The following is a 23,120-nucleotide window of genomic DNA, read 5'->3' on the forward strand; positions in this document are numbered from 1 at the left end:
TTCCCTCTTCAGTGCATCGTGCTGTCGCTCTTTTTAGAATTGGTCATCACAGCTCAGTATAATCAATATTCAGTGCACTACATTAATTCATGCTATCATACTGAATAAACAAATCTTTCACACGAGTTGTCAAAAAAAATTTTATAAACAAAGCGATGATAAACGAACCGATTTTTCATCGTGATTAAAATTTTATTTGAGCAACTAACAGTTTATATAAGCTAATGAAGAATTTTGGAAAACTAAATTGTTATTGCTTAGAAAGTTATTAAAAATTTATCTAATAATTGTTATAAAGCTTACGTAAGCCTTTGAGTAATTTTTATGGATACACGATTTGACGACTCTATCAATTTCTATTTTATGAAGTAAAATATTGAAAAAAGAAGTAATTTAGAATCTTGTTTGCATATATTGTTGTCTATGTCTTGCTGATTTTTAATATTTATAATAATTTATACTAATTAGTTTTATCATACATTTTCCACTAATGAAAAACCAATCAAGTTATGCGATAAGTAAAATGTCGCAATTAATGTAAATTTTTTTGAAACAACCCGATCTTTGAAAGATATTTGAAAAATACTTGTTTAATCTTTTGTACCCGAATGTGTTGTAGCGGCTTATTTGTATCATCAATTGGTAAAAGTAATTTTATTTAGTATATTGTGGAATGTGTGTGATATATTTTTTAATAATAATGTATATAACACATCGAGTACAAGGAATTAAATGCACTTAATAAACAAAAGACATTTTTAATTATTCCTTTTATTTTTCTATTTGTTATTTCTCTCTTTTATTATTCAAAATTTATCTAGATTAATTTAAAGTTTACTCTGATCACAATATTTTATTTATACCTTATATGCTCGTCACTTCGATATCGCCAATTTCTCACTCTTCACGTTTTCTCCCTTATGCACTTCCACCATTACCCGCCGATATTTTTTTTTTAAATATTGATATGCACGCTTGTGCCTTAAGTTGAATGAGGAAAGGAGCAAAACATGAACAAATATCAACGAGTGAAAAATGAAAAATTGTCAGAAAAAATCAATATCTTATATTATTCTCGCAATATCGCTTTTATTTAAAATGACGTTTAATCTCTAAATATGACTTGTTAAGTCCTATTTAATTGATATCTTTTATTCGCGATCGCGTTCAATATTTTATTTGACGTGTTAATGATCGAATGAAATTAAAATATCGAATATCCGTGTTCAGTATTAAATACGATGCTCAAATATGTGAGCTGTAATTACATAAACGGAGTATTATTATAAGTATAAAAGAGGAAATCGTTAAATAAGTATAAAAATATACAGTCGCTTATCCTTTTCTCCTCCTCGAGAGTCATCGATCGTTTCATTCACTCGCTCATTCACTCATTCGCTACCCCTTCATTCACCCTCCCGTCCTCTTCCACTCCAATTACGTGTGCGTGTGTGTTCTACATTGCACTTATCCAGGTACTCGCAACCCTTTGAGTTCTGAAGTGTCTCGCGTCGGGATCTTTTGCCGAAAGGTTTTGTATTAAATTGTGTCTTATTATTACAATCCTTATTATAATTATATAGTATTGAGAGAGGGTTTAGTATCACTTATCATTTCCGCGAGAAATAACTTGAATTTTATTTTTAACATGTGCTTCGAGTATAATTTTAAGCTTCCAAAAATACGTTATAATACTCTTATTTGTAGTTACGAACTTTTACAAGATTCTTTCTCTCAGGTTTTATTTTTTGTTTGTTTTTTATTCTCTTGATATTTCTTCTTTTTAAAACAACATATTAATTTAATTAATTAATAATTAAATTAAATATTATATAAATTAAACTGAATATTTTAAAATATTATTTTATTTCTTTTAAGGTATTCGATTATGATGTACGTGCATAGAGATACGTTCTCTCTTTTTTCTTTTATTAGTTTCAAACCGTTGCTACCGCGCGCAGACATTCTTGACTCAAAGAGGCCCCGCGAGGCTTGTGATTTGCCTTGCGCATTGGATCTCACTCGATGGAAAGTGTACTCCATACCTTGCGTTGTACCTCTACCTACACTTTACTATGTATCGTTCTTTTACTGGGTGTCCAAGAAATTCCCACCCACCGCCCAGAAAAAAAAAAGAAACACTGCAGACGTGGATCTCTTCGATTGCGCTCGATCTTTCTTTCGCTCTCGAAACGCGAGAAGAGCGCAGGGACGATCGGCGACGATCGAGGGATCGAACCTGTTCAACCGAAACTCGTAGAATGTCACAAAAGACAAAGTCCCTCCTCCCCAATAAAAAGTCAAACAAAAAATGAAACAAAGACCGAAAGAAAAAAAAAAATACACGCGCTTTATCAGAAGGAAGATATCCCGCCATGTGAAAACAAAAATTAATAAACGCACGGCGACGACAATTACAGCAACAGGAACAACATCTACAACAACTACAACATGAACAACAACAACAGCAACATCAACAATAACAACATCGCCATTGACCGATACAACATCAAGAACAACAACAACATCAACAAATCGACAACAAGCAACAACATGCCAACACGTTTCGTACCGTCACACCGCGTACGAGACGGTACCCCGGTCGGGCCCATACTTTTCTCTTCCAATCGCTCTTGCCCGCCCTGCTCTGCCCACCTGTCTCTGCGTCGCGGGCAGGTATCGCGTATACAAACATATGCGATATATATATCGACGGTGCGCCCGACATCGTAATAGAAAGAACAAGGAACAACCAAAATTCAGAAACGAGACCTCTGAATAAGAAAACGAGAAAAAAAAAAAACGAGAGAGGGGACCCGAAATACTTCTCACTCTGTCCCACTCTCTACGCGTGCCACCACCTCAACATATCCACCTCACAATATCCACCTCTTATCTTGCTTGCCCAGTACCCATCACCGACTTATCCGTTACATATACCTCTATCTATATATATATATATATATCTATATATACCTAACTACTATACTAATATACTACTAATATTACTATATACTATATACTTACTTAGAGGAAAGATATGAAGAAAGAGTGAAGAAAAGATGTACGACTCTTTCTCTTTTTCTTTCTATCTCTCTATCTCTCTCTCTCTTTCTTTCTCTATCTCTATCTCTCGCTCTCTAACACTGGTGGTGGTTGTCTGTGTTGTGCTGCCTCTGTCTGTCGTAGAGCAAGGAGGCTGGCATCCGCACTCTGGTCGCACTCGACGACCAGGGAGGTGAGTGAATTCCGCTTGTTAGAAATTAAGTAATGGCCGTAAACGAGGGTAGGAGGTGAAGGAACGAGGGAACCACTCGTTGTGTATAATCACGCACGTCTTACAATTTAACACATCGTCTGTCAGCCACAAGCGTTACCCGCGAGTGTCCTCTTCACACGCATATATGACACGTAAACGTATAACATGACACAAACGTATAATATTACGGAGTCTCGATCGGGAAAATTGTGGGAAAAATACACGGCGAGTCTTTATAACTTTTGTGTTCTTCCTATCTCGCAATATGTGCAAGTAGCATTTTAATTTCATCGAGCGAAACTAATCTGGCGTTGAAACTATAATTAAAAGTTTACTCTTATTTCCATCGTAAGATCTCTTTTCTTTGGATCTGTTCTATATCTACGAAGCTAGGATCCTTTTCTAAAAAAAAAAAAAATAAATATTTAAAAGTAAATTTGATTTGATTTTATAAGGGTTGTAAGTAGTAACTTTTTTGTTTTGGAAATTACTTTTGCGATTTCCCAAATTTTCCCTGTATGTTTATATGTCGAAACTAATCAACGATAGTTTACAGTATTCGGGCATCCCGTAGATTTCATCCTAAACGCTGTTTATGCTTGCTATTCGTGAGAGAAATTCAGAAACCCGCTAAGTTCTTTGAATACACCTACGTTCTCTCTGATAATTAGGTATACATACGGTATAACGATTGAACACTGACTCTTCCGGTCGTGGACACGAAAGCTCTTAATGCAAAGAAAGATTCTAGCACACAAAAAATATCGATAAACTTTATATTCGATATTAAAGTTTCTTACGAGGAGCGGAACAATTTCTCTATAAAGCGACCGAAAGGGTTAATTCAGTAATCTCGAGTCAATGGTCCAAATGCACGCAGTTGTAGCTGTTAACAAGACGGAAATTATTCTATTAACCATACTCAGTCTTACCGGGGCCCGAGGTATTACGGATATTGGGGACTGGCATCCCCGAACAATCATCCCCGTTAATTACGATCGATGTGCATGCGCCGGATATTAGCGTGTCCCAGTTCAGCAAACGTTTGTACGAGTAATTCGGCAGCGCCGGATCTCGCAGACGTATATACGATACGCGCGGAGTTCTCGCGGGATGTACAATTTATTCTGTAAACATTGGCGCAAAACTCAGGCAAAAATTTGAAATAACCTCCGAGGATTATGCGAGAGTAGAGCTCAATTCTGAACTCTGGTCTTGAAAATATCGATCAATTTACACTCGATTTATCTAATGCGTTTAAAATTACCTCATTTCGACGCGATTTAACGATTTAATGCTTCCAACGTAAATGAGTGTGTGCCGGACCAACGGTTGGTCCCGCTTTAGTTTTTGCTCTCCCTTAATCGCCTTTTACGATTCTTAAGAAGGCTCAGACAACGATAGTCCTTACACCATAATAGGACATCAACAATGAAGATCATTTCGCGCTCGATTAGCAATCTCGATTAGGGAGATTGACAGCCAACTGCCACTGCACAATTGCAAGTTGTATACCATTACTGCTAGATTACTATACTGATTACAACACCATATCGCCATTACTGACACCACTGATACTGCTGATATTACTAACGTTACTACTTGTACCATAACACTACGTCTAGACTGCGCTTTAGGTCGTTAAGGAAAATTTTCATTGAATTGAAAACTCAAATTTTTATTAACTCATCAATTCCATATAAATTCGCTATAAAAATATTCTAAAAGTATTAAGTCATTTTTTTATAATTATTCGTAAAAAAAAAAATAACGCAAGGTGCTTCTTTTTAGATATAATATATTTTGTCATTCGAAAAAATATTTCTTTTTGATCCTGTTAAAGTTTAACATACGAAAATGTTTTTCCTGACGATCTGACAAGTGCAGCTCATGCGACTACAATGCGAATTCTATTCAGGCCCGTTTTTACCCTGTGCGACACCACATGTCTCATCACCGACATTAAGAAGCCTAACGTTATATTATATATGTATAGGACATTCTCACGACATACATTGGCCGGTCACAACATATACATGACGTGAAAATGTGCCTCCAGCAATGAATCAGTCATCGCTGCTGCTGCTACTGCTGCTATCGCTGCTGCTATTTGCCAGCGTTGACGCGAAACGGCTCGTACACGATCCAACAATCTGCGCGGATTGTTGTCGCAAACGGACATCCTCATTGCATAAACCATTATACATCAACTTTACATCTCCACAAATATTTCTATTATACGTATATCGATATTTTGACAATCTTTATCTCTTATGTATGTATTTTTATCTTAATACCGATCTTTAGATCCCTCGATCTTCTACGTCATTTAGGTACCTTACCCTGTAATTTTTCCATAATTTTTTCTTTCTTGTCGCGCAGACTGTTGGACCGCTTGTAGGAACCGCTTAACGAGATCGGACTGCTCTCGTGTATACAATGAACAGCTGTTGTTCGGATGGTGTATTCCATCGTAATCGTTTCTGTTTTTCCGCCCTTTTTTTCTGTGTAAACCAAACTCCACACTCATACATTCACCCTTCCCACTTTTCGCTCCCTTTTTTTCTCACTTTTTCAGTAGAAGATCTCAAATACTCTCTATACCATTCACACGACATGCTAAATGCGTTCGCGTGCAGCGGAATACAATAATGACGTTTAGAAATGTTTTTATCATGTATTCGAATTTTCCTCCTCGCGGTCCTTTATATCCTTCTTCAGATATGGTGACATTTTAAAGCGTGCCGAGCACACTCTCTCACCTATCGAACGCTGTTATCGCGCCTGCTTTCGTATACGGGACGTATCGGAATAATTGGGACAGTCCCACGAATTAGGCATCGCGACAGTTTTCGATAATCGCAAGTGCATTACTATATTTTTTTATTCTAGATAATTCAGTATTCTCTAAATTCTTTGGAGTAAAATTTCACTCTACAGAGTGAAATTGAGTCACTCTTGAAAAAGAGTAATTCAATTTTTACTCTTCAGAGAGTGACGCTTCCTTCTAAAAGTTTTAGATAGCAGACAATTTATAATAAGTAATAATCCACGTTGTAATTTATGTAATTAACTTACTCTAGTGTGGCAAGGCAAATTATGTCGAGATAATATTGTTATGTGAAGCCATAATCATCATCGTCATAATTCTCGACCGGTAATAGCCGTCATCAGTTAAACGATTGATTTACCATAAAGTGATTCGCCATAAAGCGATTACCGAGCGAATATTGATTTCAGCATCACTTTCGTCATCTCTGCTTCGTTAATCATTAAAAGTGTCGCGATGTCGCGCTCGTGTCGCAATTAGCCCGATCGATCCACACTTCACAAGATACACGCTGTAATTCTCTGGACTGTGTACTTTATCTCTTTACTGTACTTTGTATACTGTAGCCACTCGCGAAGCTTACAGCTGTGTCGCTTTCAGTCTACGTGTAAAATATACATATATATATATTTTTTTTCGTTCAATATATATGTAACTACATACATATATATTTCTCTTTATGTATGTACATATTAATATGTATTTGTCTATCTAGTGTACATATCAAGAAAGTAATTATCCCGTAATTCTCGTAAACGCTTGTGACAGTAGATATATCTGTCTGTCTGTCGTAACTTGTTTTATGATTCCACTCCTCTCTTTTTTGACCTAATATCTTCTTCTCTCACTTCCCTTCTTTCTGTCTATCTGTTTGCCTTTCGTTTCTCTGTAATTCTCCTTGTTTTTTTTTCTTCTTTTTCTTGTTACAATCTGTGCGTCGAAAGTACAACTACTCTCTGTCGGCCGTCGTCTTACCAAGGTAGATACTGTTCCCCGCTTTGACTTCGAGTCGCTGGCCGAAATGTAATGTGCGCGGTGCAGATACGTCATCAGGAAGGACTATATATATATGTATTATTATATAAATATAACATTTTGTGTATGAGAATCGAGAATCGGTCGTCCAATTCAGCTCGGAACGAAGTAGATTAATAAGAAAGCGAAATGTCGCAAGGAAACTCCGCTCAGCGCGATCGCGCCAATTGCGCTAATCATCGATTAGCACAGCGAGAGTAATTAACAGTGACCATCGCCATCGTCGTCGTCGTCGTCGTCGTCATCATCGTCGTCATTGTCGCCGTCATCGTCGTAGTTGCTATCGTTATCATCGCCTCATCATTACGTGGCCGATTTAGTGTATATTCGCATCTCTCAAGAGACGCACCGGCGACAGTCGCTTGAACTTATAATTGACATGATTACCTTAAAAAGATCACGAGAGGATGAAAATTATTAGATTAATTCTGAAAAATCTTTAAGTTTCCTCACAGCAGTCAATCACTTTCTCACGTTTAAACTCGCTTTACAATTCCCCTCGAAAGATCATCCTGGAAGATTACCTCGGGGAAATAAGCAAAGAGCAATCTCTGATTTAATCTAATAATTTTCACTCCTTTTTGTTATCCACGGAGAAAACTCTCCCCCCCCCCCCCCCCCCCCCCCCCCCCCGCCAGCGGCAAATCAATATCTCTCTCTCTTTATCAACGTTGCCGACGCATCTCGCCCATTTACACTCCATTAGATCGTTTCGTCATCAGTCATTACTCTTAATATCGTCGACGTCGTGTCTGTCATTGTTGTTATCCCTCTATTCTTGCTGTAATTTCTAACGTAAATGCAGAAACCGGTTGCAGTCGTAGCTGATTGATCGTGATTGTAACGCGAGGGAAGTTTAATTAAATTATTGAGAAATTGGAATGTGCTTTCATGCCAGGCCATCTCAGTTCTTAAATCGAGCTCTCTTTTCGGGATTTCGAATTATGTGAATAATAACTGCCGTTAATGATTCCACGTTTAGGAAGTTTTATTATTAACCTTCAACTATATAAAGTTATGAAAGAATACTCCCCTATATTTTAAAACGTCCTGTTTGAAGTACAGAGTGCAAATAAGCTCTGTTTTGGCAATTGATAGAGGAAGGTTCAAAGTTATTTTACTCACATTTTAGTTTAGGATCTCGCATATAGTAACAGTCATTCAGATTGTACAATTTTTCAAAAATTTACCTTTGAATCCCCGTGATCTGTAGTGGAGGGTTAATGTAAAAATAAGTAATTTAGCTAAAATGACTGCATGACTGCAATCGGCCTATGAAGAGGTGGGTGAGGTGATTACGGTTACATCGTTGCGATTAGGATCATGTACGTATGATGTCTCAGAGACATTGACACGACGAGCTGCCTCTGGATCGCTATTTCGGTTGTCATCGTTCTTATTAACCTTCTTACTATTTTTAACACGTTATTATTTTATTTATTATTATTATTATAATTACTTATTATTACTTATTTGTTTGACTTCAATGGACATGTTATTATCTGTTCATTACGCGTGGCACGTTCTATCGAGAGGAGCGCAATTTTCCCTTTTCTATTCTTGACATTGATAAACGCAACTTTTGCGATGTTGCATTTATCAATGTAAAAAAAATAGAGCTGGAACAATGATTGGTCTCTGATAATTGCATTATTATTTTACAAACGATAACGTTTCTGCTCTACCGCGCAGAAATCGTCGCTTTTGGCCCGACGGGACGTGCCCCTGCGATTTTGTTGCTTTCTTGTCTGTGACTTTGTTCTGCAGTTAATTCTCGCACGCATCCACTGAGAAAAACGATTCTTTCGTTTCCGTTAATGTGTGGCACCTTCGAACCTGTCGTAGACCGAGGAGATCGGAGCGAACACTCTGACGATGTTAGACCACCAAGGCGGTAAGCAGTCTCCCAGTAAACATCAATAAGTCACTGTCTTTCTCTCTCTTTGCTCTCTATTTCTCTATTCTGCGAAGAACGAGCGAGCGATGCGATAGTTCGACGAGTATAAAACGTCGATATGGAAAAAAAAAAGAGGAATAAAACGTGTAACAAGAGGGAAAAAAAGCTGGCGCGAAGCGAAGAACGCCCTTCATTAGCTGTCAATTTGCGTTCCCCTTCGGGAAGGGCGTGCTTCCAATGCGTGATTACCGGAATCCTGATAAAGTCGTGCGAAATAAAGAATCGACTGTGAACGGTTGAGCAGAAGATTCGGGAATATTTTAGATTTTTATTACGTAAAGAGAATGAAATAATAGTGGTATCTGCGATTGAAAAAGAACCTCATTTTTGTTTTAACTGACCCTTAAACATTACGGAAACAATACATTTGGATTTGACATCCGATCCAATCGCTTATAACTTTCATAAAAATAAACATTTTTTTTCAATCCATACCAAGCAACTGTATATATTGTTATTAATACAAAAGTTATAAACAGTGGAAAAAGCATTCATAAAAGCAAATTGTAAACACTGGGAAAAAGGTCAGATAAAGTAAACGTCCCAGACATGTCCGGACATTTATATAAATCTTTATATATTTGTCGATTTTATTAGTAATCTCAAATACTTTTTTAAATGTAATATTATAATTCAATTGTGTTCTTTACATACAATTATATAATAATACTGTAATAAAAAAGCATTTAAAATTAATAATTACAATTATTGTATACACAGGTTACATGTCCGGTCACTGAAATGTATACCGAAAAGGCGTTTAAGGGTTAGTTAGTGCGATATTTAGTTTTTTTTATTTAATATATAGTTGTGTCAACATGATCAGTGCCTAAGTCTACATGGCCGACGCGAATCAACCGTGCAGTCGATTCTCTTCTTCGCTGAGAGTGACAATGACCTATTCGCTATCATCCGTGCAGAGGTATAACAAGTGAGACTCCCACGATGACGAGAACGGCCAGCGGATATAGGATGAAAAATCGAACGACCGTGCCGTCATCGATGTCGAACCACCTCAGCGACATTGTCGCTTTTAGGCTCCCATCTATAGGTTTATTCAGGACACCCGACGGAACTCCATTCGTTACCCCGATCTTGTCCCCCGATCCCTGACACCGTATCTCCAGTACCGTATCTTTCAGCGGCATGACGCTCTATCGATGTCTACTGTGCGGGACACTCGTCGTCGAGTGGATCTCGCTATCCTTTTACCTTTTTCTACACTTCTGCCTCTCTTTCTCTCTATCTTTCTCGCCTTCGCCACCTTCCTCTTTAGCTTTGCTCTGGCTCTGGTGTCCATTTACTTCTACGAGGTGCGTCATCAGTCGACGGAATCGTTCGCACTCAGAAATCTGATATTCTTCGCTTGTAATATATCGAAGAGAATATATCGAAGTTGGAAAAACTTATTCCTTCGAATACTATAGATTCGAAATTTATTTTAAAACATTTAGAAATAAGCGATTTCATTGTCCTTTGTTATAAACTGCTCTAATACTTGATATCGTCAATATATAGAATATCGTCAATTTAGAATGATTTTCTATACATACTTGATACATATATGTTTGTATTTTGTATTTTTACGTCATAAAATTTACATAGCAACGTGCAACTCGTTTATACATCACTAGGAATTCGACTGTTCGTTCGTTAAATATGTGTATAAATATGCAGATGTCACGTGAGTGCGAAAGATTATCAGCATCGAATTCATGAGATCATAACTCTCCATTACGGGAAACCGCGTAGGTTTTATCCTATATGTTTAACACTCATTCTTCGCTCTCGAGTATTTAAAATACGTTCTCTTTCATGCGCGTTCTTTTCACTGAATTTTTCATTCATCCCGAGAATTTATCGCGAGAAGAAAATAATTAGAGCGAAGCCTACGCAATTTTCTACCAATTACCAGGATCTCCCATAAATTACTCTCATCCAGGAGTGTGAAGATCAAACGCGTCGCCACCCGCGCGTTTGTCCTTTTTAGATTTTAACTCAATTGCTATTAATTATACTTATATAGCATAAAATAATTATCCTCGTCACTTCATCCAACCTTCCTGAAACCAATTAGGAGAAAAAGTAATGCACGGTGGAGTCTCCTATACGCGTCCCTTTTCATCCAGTTTCCCCCTTTTCACTGTCATCGTTGAACCATTTTGCCACGTGTCAGCATTTGTCGACAACTGTCAAGCATCGTTATCCATCCTCGTATCCATTCACTCTCCCGATATGCATAATAAATTAATTAGCTGAGGTCGAAATTCGTCGTCCGCGCCCTCTCGCCCGCCGACATTCTCATCTCTATCTCTCTTTCTCCGTCATTTTCTTTCTATCTCACGTCTCTCCCTCGTTTCTCCCCGCGTTTGGCACACAGGCAAACACGGCGGGGGGAACCTTTTTTTTCTTTATTTGGGGGGGGGGGGGGGGGACCGACGGCGATTAACTTTACCTCAATGTTTAATACGCCGCCTGATTGCCTGTCGGTTGCCTGTTTAGAGCCACGAGGTCGGGATGAAAACCCTCGTAATGCTGGACGAACAAGGCGGTAAGCCACTTCACTCTAGCCTCTAACACAAACAAATAGAGAGTTTTGCGCGAGAGGAAAGAGAAAATACGAAAGAGACTCGGACGTGCGCGGTCTTTACGACCGTCACGTCGTCGGTCCCGACACTGGAAGCGACAACCGGCAATAAATCTCAACAATATCAACATTTTACAGCGTGCATATATACGTACCGATGCACCGTGGATAAGAATAGCATCTCTCGCGATCTTGTCGCTACAAATTATTTCCCGATCACTGAAAAAATACTAACGTTTTAATAAATATTCGTTTGAATAGCTCTGAGTAAATATCTACTAAATGTAAACATATATTTATTTAATACAAAAATCTCTACTTTGATTTAACTATATTTTTTTTTATTGAATAAATATTTATTTATCGTAAGTAAATGTTTGCTTAGTATTCAAAAAATACTATTCAAGAAATACAATATGTATTCAGATTTAGTAATTATTTTTTCAGTGTTGTGTACTAAAATACTTGTTAAACGTGAACAATATCGAAAAGACAATATCGATTGGTCCTTTTGTATATTTATTCTCGAAACGTCCTGCTTCTATTTCCAATTGTGGGCGTTCACAGCAAATATCTTCTTATCCGCCGTGCGATTAAAATACGCGGCGATATCGCGAGCGTGGCAATTGCGAGCTTCGTATACGGTGTCGCTAATAGACGGAAGTATATCGTTTTCCTGCACACGCATCTCACCACGCCATCATGCATCTGCTCATGACCATCGCTCTGAAATATCGCCGCGTATTTCCGACACGTCCTGCATACAAGATTGCCCCCAGATTGGGAAAGGGGACCGGGGTAGCAGGACTCCGATTTCGAGGCAGTTTGAAGTCGATTTCCCGTTTTTCAGAAAATTTCACGCTTCCCGCTCTAATCCGCCGAGAAGCAACGTTTCGTCATCCATTTTGTATTGTCTCATTCGCATTAATTTCTATTTCCACTGATGCAAGCCGTTAATCCTGAGCGGAAGTATACTACAATCTCTTTCTCGGAAGTTTATTTTTTTCCTCTCGCGAAATTATCTGCGAGTGTCGTAATTGTGAATGACGGAATAATTTAAGATTGGACGTCGGTATGTCAAATCGGGGAAAATCGGACGCGAATCTGCCAATGACAGAACGGGGCTCCGTTACTCGTGTAACCCCTTTTTCGCGCTAGGGATAATAATAACACGCGACACTCACGCGTGCATCATCGAGACACACTGCTATTTTACTTATCGATCAGGGGTGTAGCCGGTATCTTTGGACTAAAGAAAGAAAATATTTCTGTGTAATCATTTAATGAAATAAATATAACGTTGAAAGAAATGTTGAAGAGGGAAGAATTCCTTTACTCGGTTTTGATTTTATCGCTACGCCCCTGTTATCACAACGATATATACTGTATATATTCTATCTAGTAGTATTATATATTGCTCAGCAGCGCACTCAAGACCATCGTTATACCGTTCACTTACATTTCGCTCAAGCGCGGTGTTCTCCGTTTTTTCTTTTCCTTTTTTTTTTTCTTTTCGGCTCACTCTAACTTCCTCGCGCGCTTCTTTGGTTCTCTTCCGCCCTTCTTTCCGCCCCTCTTTCTTCGGCTTTTCTCGGGCTTCGCCACTGCTGTCTGCGTATACTATTTTCTCTTCCACACTGCATACTAATACTGTCGTTACGATACTTACTTTCCGCCGTAACCTCTTCGTGTCTCCTTATTCGTCCTTCTTCCGGTTTCCTCAAATTATTCTTAACCATCGTTCCTCCCTTCGAGACTTTTGCTCGAACTCCCCGGGGTTTGTTGCGCGTCGCATGATTTTTGAGTACGTTGACACATTAAAATGTGTGTTTATTATAAATATCGATATTTTACATTTTGGGTACTTAAAGACAAATCTACTCAGATCTTTAAAAGCGAACTAGATAGTAAATAAAACATAACAGTTGAAGAAAGTAGAGAGAAAGGTACATTACAATAATTATAAATTAAATAATTAGAGGAAAACTTCTAAGTCTCAGATAATAACAGAGTTACAAATTATATTACATTTTCAGACTGAACTTTAACATCATATAGAAATAGAAGATATCTTTTAGAAGATATGTAAGAAAATATAACTTCTAAATGTTAATTTCAATATTTATGAAAAGATCACTACTTGCTATATAATAAATTTTCTAAGTTCTTTATGCTCATAATGTCATGTTATCTTCATAGATATTAAGGCTAAAAGGTAATAAAATAAATGATTTAAATTTGACGATTGAAATAATTTATTAATCAATGTTGTCACATTCAGAACTTACGTTTGGAATTAGCTCCATGTACTAACACTTCAGTATCCAATTGATTATATATATTTAGGCAAGAAATTATACGCTTTCTCGAATAAAAATCGTGCGACGCAAGCGCGGACCTTTACAAGAAACAGAGGAAAACAGAACAAGCGGACAACAGACGTGATCGAGATGTTTCATGACACGCGTGTCACAGCATCCGCGTAGCATTTCTCAGTCAGTACGGCGCGTGTAATCGTTTTTACACACATAACACGACGCATCTTAGCGGAGCGATTTCGCGGTTCTTCGCCTTCGCGATTTCATCGTCAAGCTAAAGGTCTCGGAGGCAACACGATAATAAGACGTAAAGCGAACAGCCGCGAATCCGGCATCCGCTTTTTAGCCGAACGTATACCGTTACCATAGTTAAATCGGACACCCACTATACTCGTGTTACAAGGATATCGCTTACACATATTGTATTGTTAGTCAAGAATGAGTATACTCCTACGTGCGTCTATAGAGCTGTCCTTTAGGTAAACTTGTGTCCACACCGTAGTCAAATTCGTGGACGCTACAGGATGTCTCGAAAAACTCCTCTTATCAATCGTTTAATTATTTTAGTTACTTACTAATCATGTACTAGTTCTCAGTTTCTTGGAATCTATGATAAATTCAATCATGATGAATTTTATTTTATTTGCTTTTATTTTTAAATTGTAAATTACGATTAAATTTATTTATGAGCGCGCTGGATCGTGTGCTCCAAAAATAGTCTACGTAAAGTTTGTTATAAATAAATTTCTTTATTTTTGAATATTATATGGAAATGTAATTATTGAAATGAAAGTTTCCATTTGTTATTTAAATTTTACGAAATAGTGAAAATGTGGCTTTGTCACATTAACCAAAATACAAATTGTATTGCCGATATTGCGGTATTTCATCTGAAATTCTGCAACATTTGCGAGTTTGTGTTCGAAATTGGACGCTCTAGATTTCGCCTAATTTTCGCGAACCCCATTTTGATCAACGCGCAGTTAGACGAGAGCTTTCGGGACACCCTGTACACTTAGTTGAAAGTTTCACCACCCACCAAGTGAGGAAGCAACTCACTGCACATATTCTCTAAGCACGTAACAGAGCAACTCGCCCGATGCAGGAACGTCGAGCAAGGAAACTCTTCGCTTAACTGCAATTCGCGCTTTCGTTGCACTTTACTTTGTGCAGAGTCCGGGGGCTCTATCGAGCGGATGTTTTCCCTCTTGTGAACAATCCTTTATCCTAGCTGATGGTACTCAGGGAACGTTGCGCTTTTCGTGTCTCTTGTATCGAGAAGAAAGATTGATGTTCTATAAAAAGGAATATCTTATTCAAATTCCTTGGGAGTCAAGTCATCCCTTTTTAATTTCATATAGCAATAAGAAAATATATCCTATCTGCTTTTTCACATGCTGTGAAATAACTTTTAGTTAAATGATTCAATAGACACTGATTCTGTATATTTCTGTATAATTTTGTATTTTCTATAATTATATATAAAATTTCATGAACATCTTATAACATATAAAATCAAAATATGATTGATTCTATCCATTCTTTTAATTGCTCACATATATAATTGTCTTTTCATACAATGTTATCTGAGCTTTTAAACGAATGATTCGCCACTTGTTCACCATTGTAATCGAAGATAACAGATTCTATTAATATATCATTGACCTCCGCTCGATTGATCTCCCGTTTAGAATATGAAATTGAACGCAATCGCTTGAAATGACGAAGGAAAGGGGTACCCTTGCGAACCAACGCACGAAACCGTGAAAAATCCCGAGAATAATCGAACTTGGAAATACTTATTAAATTTTATTTAGAGATATGAAATGTTCACTTCTCATTGAGTTTTATAATACGGACGTTGTTAAGGAAATGAGATGAACACGTAGAAATTCGAAAAGATCACGAAAGGGACGCTCCTTTCCTTCGGGCGAGGGTTCTAAGCGAAGCCGCTTATCTCTCGAGAAGATTAAATTATATAGCGAAAGAGGATTGGGCAATGTACTCGCGCTTTCGTTTTCCCCTTTAGCCTATGACCGCTTGATCACATTAGACTGTTTATGTTCGCGACGAAGAGTCCCATAAGTTATGAGCTAGCTTGAAGCTGTACGTGTACTTTAACTCTTGGCGGCGGTTTTTATTCCGTAACCATCTTTACTTTAAAATAAATATATTTATTCAAGTATTTATCTTGATGGAAAAATATAAATTAAATCCTAGAAATTAACATTGCAATAGAAATTAATCAAAACAATTAAACGAAATCTAAAAAATTGTATATTAATCTAATAAAAGATTACTATAATAATGAAATTAAAAGACAAATGCAAAATTTGGAAAAAATCAATGTTCAAGTAAAATCAGGCACAAATCGAAACCTGCACCGCGAAGGGTTAAAGCTTTCTTTTTCTTATTTTACAGAAGCTTGATTATATCACGTAGAACACTTTTTGCCAATAGAGGAGTGTCGCAGACACTCTCCAAGTCGAATTTAGTTCGCGCTTTTGTAGAACGTTCGCTATGGCTTCTACTTAGAGGTAATGATCTTTCTCGCGTGGTTGCCCTTTCCCCTTCGTATCTTCACGAGCGAGAATCGTCTTATCGCCAACTAATGTTACATTCCTGTAAAAAAAAAACAGAACAGTTGGACCGAATTGAGGAGGGCATGGACCAGATTAACGCCGACATGAGAGAGGCCGAGAAGAATCTCACTGGAATGGAAAAGTGCTGCGGCCTTTGCGTTCTTCCCTGTAACAAGTACGACACAACTATTATAGCGTATCTCATCTCTTTCTTATTTTTGCGCTATTTCTTCCTTAAAACGAATCGCCAAAGATTCTCTACATATTTTACCGTCTCTCAAGTCTACTATCAATAAGCTGCATGATTAGACTTTAGAAGACTAGTTAAATAATTGAAGACATGTGTGTGCGTTGACTAATTAAGAAATATCAAGAAATTACTTAAATTTAATTTATATTGAAAACTTATACTAGGTGGACCGTATAAAACTTATATTAGCACTGAATTTTCACGAAGATTCTAAATGAAATGGATATATTGAAAACAGAGCTATTTAATAACCAATTGTCTATCTGCAGCAATTTAGAGACAATTTAAAGTTTTAAAGTACAAATTGTAGAGTAGCGGAAATCTACAAAATTAGTGTAATTAATTGAACGGCACTTCTCAAGACTTTCAAATCGATGTTTGCTGTTGTCTACTGAATGTTAGTCTTTCCTTCTTCTGAGACCGACTAAATCGCGTCGCTCGCGCGACAATTTTGCGCGTACAGAGGTGCCAGCTTCAAGGAAGACGAGGGTACGTGGAAGGGCAACGACGACGGTAAAGTTGTGAACAACCAGCCGCAACGGGTGATGGACGACCGCAACGGTATTGGACCGCAGAGCGGCTACATCGCCAAGATCACGAACGACGCGCGCGAGACAGAGATGGAGGAGAACATGGGCCAGGTAAACACGATGATTGGCAACCTGAGGAACATGGCGATCGACATGGGCAGCGAGCTCGAGAATCAGAATCGGCAGATCGACAGGATCAACCGCAAGGTGAGTTGGAAGGGGGTAATAGCGAGTGAATGCGCAGCACCGGCGTCCAAACGCTGCACCGCAGTCGTCGCGAGACTTGGCATGGCTCTAAAAAAAAACCACTCGGACGGCAATCCGCGTTCGTCTTACTCGTCGACATACATATTGCGAGCAATGATCGAGAAAACGGGGCATCTCGGAAAAACCTTGGACTTGGAACAAGAATAGAGCGTTTAAAGCTTGGAGTTTCTACGTTTGTCTATATTGCATCCTTGTTCTAAATCCTGACACGGAAAGAATGGTTTTGTTGAAGTATCTAAAAATTTAACTGAATATATAAACGTGAAAATAATTTTGGACAAAGTTAAATTATAGAAGACGCTCAAACTGCTAGAATGTTGAAACCTTTCACAGCATCATGTTTGAATTTTCTACACAATTATTTTGATAAGATCTACAAAATTATTTTTAGACCTCTATCTAACTTTTTAGATACTTTAGCAAAATTATTTTCGTGTAATTAATAAAGATAAACAGATTGTTTCATATCAAAGATTCTTGAAAGATTTGCAGTGAAGGCTGAAAAATGGACGATGGATTTTCTTGATTAGCTAAGCTATTGTCGTTTGATACAGAAGACTTAACGTGTCTCTTTAATTCACGAACCAATTTCATTTTTAGATTAATGATGTACTCTTCATTTAAGACGCTTTATATCACCAAGGTTGTAGGGCTATCATTAAGATTGTAGGTTGGTAAACTTAAAGTATCAAGTGATAGCCTTCGAGACGTAATCCAGTATGTCGATGAGATTACTGAAGTCCAATGCACACTGCGAATAATGTTATCAGTGAACACTAATCGAATTATTTCGAAAAATTTTGATTAAAGTAAATTTGGATGAAAAAAATTCAAAATCCAAAGGTTTTAAAAATAAATTAAAAAATTTGAAAACTCTAGCACTTAGAAATCATGAATTTTATTAGTCAAAAAGTATATATCCTAAATTTTCAATTGCCAATTAATCTCTCTATTTAAATCTTGAAATTAAACTTCTAAATTCTTCAAATCTGTTAATTTAAGATTCGACTATTAATTAAATTGAATTGTTAGTTAAATCGTGAATGTTGAATTTTTTGTAGAAAAACATTAATTCACAATTTAATATTTAATTTGGAATTATCTAAATTAGTAATGTGTGTTTATAATGAGCGTGTACAAATTATAATTTAATTGGATGCAATTAATGCCACGATCTAAAAGATGATCGATGCAACTTCACTATTTGCGCGTGTGTATTAGACTACTGTAAAATGAGCTGACACGTGTCTCGATATAGGTATGCGCGAATTTATATGTCACAATGCACATGCTCAGAGCGATGCACATCACGTTCGTCGTCGCTTTCGCTTTCTTGTGTGTCTTTTCTTCCTTCCTTCCTTCCTTCATTCTGTTCTGTCTATTTTTACATGTCACATGTTCCCAATCCGGGCAGGTGTCCCGACGACGTCCGTCGTCGCTTTTTGCATCTTTTCCTCTAAAGACAAGGATGTTTAAAAAGCAACGTAATATGCACTATGTCTAAAAGTCTTCCGATTTTGCTCAACGCAATTTTCGATAACGTAATTTTAATCTTAAGCAATTTACATGTAAATATCTTAAATATATATATAAGTAACGAATAATAAATGTAAAAGAAAACGCAAATTCGAAAACTAGATATGTTCTTTAAATACGTAGGAATCTAATTATACTTAATCCTGTATACTAACAAGAATTTTCACTCTTTTATTAGTAATACGAATTTTCGAAAAACAGCAAATTTTTTATTGTTCCGGATCATATAAAAATCTGAAAAATTTCTGATGTGCTTGTCAAAATTTTAATAACGAGCTTTTATCATTATAGAAGTTGGATTGTATTTTATTTATAATTTCTTACAGATATATATTTATCTATTAAAATTTAAATTTAAATATCGATAGTATCTTTAAAGATTCCGGTATATAGGCTAATAATATCGAGTTTTGTGTAGAAAACACACAGAGATCAAATTACGAAGTTATAAATATTCCTAACTAGCGAGTCCAAGGTAACCATCTCTATTCTTTTGGATTAAAATTCCAACGTGATCGAAATTGCGATTTGTAAAAAGGCTATTTTAAGATGGATTCTAGAGTTCCGTGAAATTTCAATAAATTCGAGATCGCATGCTCACGCACGTGTATCGCACGATATTAGTCGCCACGATTCCCGCCCCCCACGTCTTAAATATCGCGCCCTTATTCCACGGCTCCTCGCTGAAATTCTCCGGGCATTCTCCCAACTCGTCGATCATCCCTTCAGCACAGCCTGCCTTCGATGTTCTTGTAGGTACGTAATTACTGCACCATCCACGCTTCAGATTTATCTATCCTTCTCTTTTTATTCTTTCTCTTTCTATCTCTTTTTCATAAAAATCTTTACCGTGGGACTATGGTATTTTTCATGAATTTTCAACACGTTATAAAATAAAAAATATCACTAGCAAATAAAAATAAAAGGTTTTTTATTTTCTGAGATTTTTAATTTAACTCGAAGATAGATAAGAGAAAAAGATTTTATTTTATAATATTTTATCTATCTAAAAATATATTGACGCGATTGAATCTCTCTGTAATCTCTCTGTTTAATTAGACATTATTCAAATTAAAATAATATTTATATTATAAAATATTTACATTAGAAAATGAACGAGTTTATGGAAATAAATAAACAAAATATAGCAATTTATATTAACTTATCGTTCTAATGGTTTGACAATTTTTTAAGTATTCTTTTTTCTTAAATAAGAATAGTTGAGAACTTGTAACCAGTTATGTCTAATTTTTTTTATCATAATCCTCTTTAGTAGATCCTAGACAAAAGGAGACAAAATTATCTGACCATAAAAAGATCCTCGAACGAACAATACGTATTCATAACTTACGGTGACTATATTTCAATAATTATCTGTCATTACTTACTGTAACGCTCTGCTATTGAATTTGCGATCGATCTTGTCATAGGACTCATATTTTCCGCATATGATATCTTGCAACGTTTAACATTAACCCGAATTAAACACGCTATCAATAATCGATATTCGGATATATCAACATTTTCCCTTCAACCTTCGGTATTTATTCAGACTAAATTTATCATCGAGCTATTTCTTTCTTCTGCTTATTCCTTTTTCTCCTTATTAACATTTCTATGCTATCTTTTCGTTCTTTCAATTCTGAGATTAACTTTTTTCTTTCCGTTAACATAAATTCTTTCTTCAACAATACATTATCGACAACAAATATTGATCGTTTGAGGATCTTTGACCCTTTAAAGGCCATACATGTTATAATATCAATGTAATTCCGAAAATTTATTAATTTTCCATCCTTTGCCACGTAATTCACATAATTCATGTTAATTTCGAAAACTCGTCCGCGCGCGCGAAGAGGGATATGGTCTTTAACGGGATATCATAGCGGTGTACAATCTCGAACAGTCGGTAATTAAGATTTGTAGATGCGAGTCGGACGGAAAATAAGCGAGAGTATTCATAATCCAATAGAGTATTAACTTTTCACGATCGCCACCGGAATCCAATTGATTCCTTTTAAATATAACGTCACACAACCTGTATGCGATATATGTAACATTAGTTATCGAGCGTATCGCTATACAGTGACCAGCTGACGATTTTTCGCGAGCGCGGCATAGCTTGTTACAATTTAATCGAGCGGTGTAGAAACGGTATCGAGGGGGTTGTGCAAAACCGCAAGACTCTTGAACAGACGCGACGAGAGATTGTACTCCACTTTCCGGTGAACTTAAGCCGCACAACCATCACACGCCCGCATCACACACACCTCTGTGACCGAAACCCGAACTGATAATCCGCAGGGCGAGTCGAATGAAACGAGGATAGCCGTGGCGAACCAACGTGCGCACGCCCTGCTCAAGTAAAATGCGTCTTCTCTCTGTCTCCACGTGTCCGCCTCCTCCGAGCCCCAAGTTGCATATCACCGAGACGTCGTCTCGAGCAAAAAAAAAAAAAAAAGAAAAGAAATGGAGATTATACTCGTGTACTTATGGGTATTATACATGTAGAGAGGCCTGACACACACGATCTCGGGGCTGGGATTATTCGGGCGTGAGTGAAGCCGTAATCACATCAATTGCCGCGATTGTAGTAATGGCGTATATTATAGTTTATTTACTGATTCCTCTTAGGGTTGAAAAATAAGAAACAACCTCTAAAAAATTCCCGCACGAGATTCCACAATTCAATTCAAAAGTATATTCGAATTGGATTGCGACTGTGATTGACGATCGCTTTTCCACCAATCAGAGCAGAGCAGTCACCGATCGTTTTGCTCTGATTGATTGAAAAGCAATTGCCAATGACAGTTGCAATTCAAACGGCAATCGGTAGCGTAATTACGGCTTTAAGCGGTAGATGTTAAGTGCTAAATTACAAAATCCACGCGCTTAAGTATCAGTTACCGGATTAGTTCCGTGTTGATTTATCGAATAGGTTAACGCATAGTGACATTGTATACGCGCACGAATATTAAGCGATTGCGGGAATTATATATACCTATATATCACGTCTGAATAGAATACTTAATTTATTGGAGTGGTCGGGGACGCGGTAACGTTGCAATTGGACCACGATACTATCGGATTAATCGAATACTCCCAGCTCCGCGAGCGAATCTCCCGTCTGTCCACCGTTCTCCCTTTGCTGTTTTCTCGTCGTCGCCCGGGCACCAATAACCCGATCCGCTAGTAACCTGTGCAACAACGGAAAACTACCACCACCAAATAACTATATCACTTCTACTACTTCTATCACCACTACCAAGCTTTCCGATATATACGACGATATACAAGTGAACAGCCGCTCGATAGCCGTGGTACACGAAAGAGCTTCTTGATGCTTCTGGATAAAAATGGCCGATCTGATATTTGCACAGCCGTATCGCGCGAGGAGTATAATCTTGCCGATATTCTGGGAGCTCGTAAGCTCGCGAAAAATCTTTGTCTTTCACGAATTAAGAGCGACGAGTGTCTCGGTTTCGTTTTGTGAGAGAAAAATCGATTCCAGATATATATTGGAAATATTTGTTCTATGTAAATGTTACTTAAGCTGTCTCAAATGCGTCACGCTAAAGTGACGCTAATTAATGGATCTGGAATCGTGAGAAGGGAATTTGTGTTTCTTTAATAATTGCTGATTAATAATGCATTTGTCACAATTGAAGAGCTTTCGTAAAAGTGGAGACAACGAATTCTAAAATTAAAGTGATGAGAAACTAACCGGATCTCAATTTTAGTTTCTTATTAGTATAAAAAAGTACGGAACTCTTTTTCATTTCTATAAGGAACCGTGGAGCTATGAAAAATGCTACTGGAACTGTCATTATTTTTTCTAATATTAATGTAACATCCTGTTAGTAATTGCTCGTTAATTGATTAATATCAAATATTCATAAATTTCATTTTTAGAAATAATTCTGGACGACTCGTAAATTATGTGTGGCTAAAAATTTTATTTCGGTCAAC

At 37.1% G+C, this 23,120-nt stretch overlaps 1 protein-coding gene across 7 annotated transcripts in view; it reads left to right on the forward strand.

Annotated features, from left to right (window-relative positions):
* The window catches only part of Snap25 (Synaptosomal-associated protein 25kDa), a 47,015-nt gene that overhangs the window by 19,425 nt on the left and 4,470 nt on the right, over positions 1 to 23,120 (forward strand). For 3 of the 7 annotated variants that reach the window (XM_018550347.1, XM_018550345.1, XM_018550346.1), the window contains exons 4-6: positions 3,190 to 3,238; positions 16,626 to 16,743; positions 17,282 to 17,555. In XM_018550347.1, the coding sequence (XP_018405849.1) occupies positions 3,190 to 3,238; positions 16,626 to 16,743; positions 17,282 to 17,555 (441 nt within the window). Of the gene's footprint in view, positions 1 to 3,189; positions 3,239 to 8,969; positions 9,019 to 11,583; positions 11,633 to 16,625; positions 16,744 to 17,281; positions 17,556 to 21,455; positions 22,538 to 23,120 lie in introns of those variants that run through there. The other 4 variants (XM_018550351.1, XM_018550352.1, XM_018550348.1 and 1 more) reach the window with 4 other exon arrangements.

Source organism: Cyphomyrmex costatus, unplaced genomic scaffold (assembly GCF_001594065.2).
Source record: "Cyphomyrmex costatus isolate MS0001 unplaced genomic scaffold, Ccosl1.0 scaffold97, whole genome shotgun sequence".
NCBI lineage: Eukaryota > Metazoa > Arthropoda > Insecta > Hymenoptera > Formicidae > Cyphomyrmex > Cyphomyrmex costatus.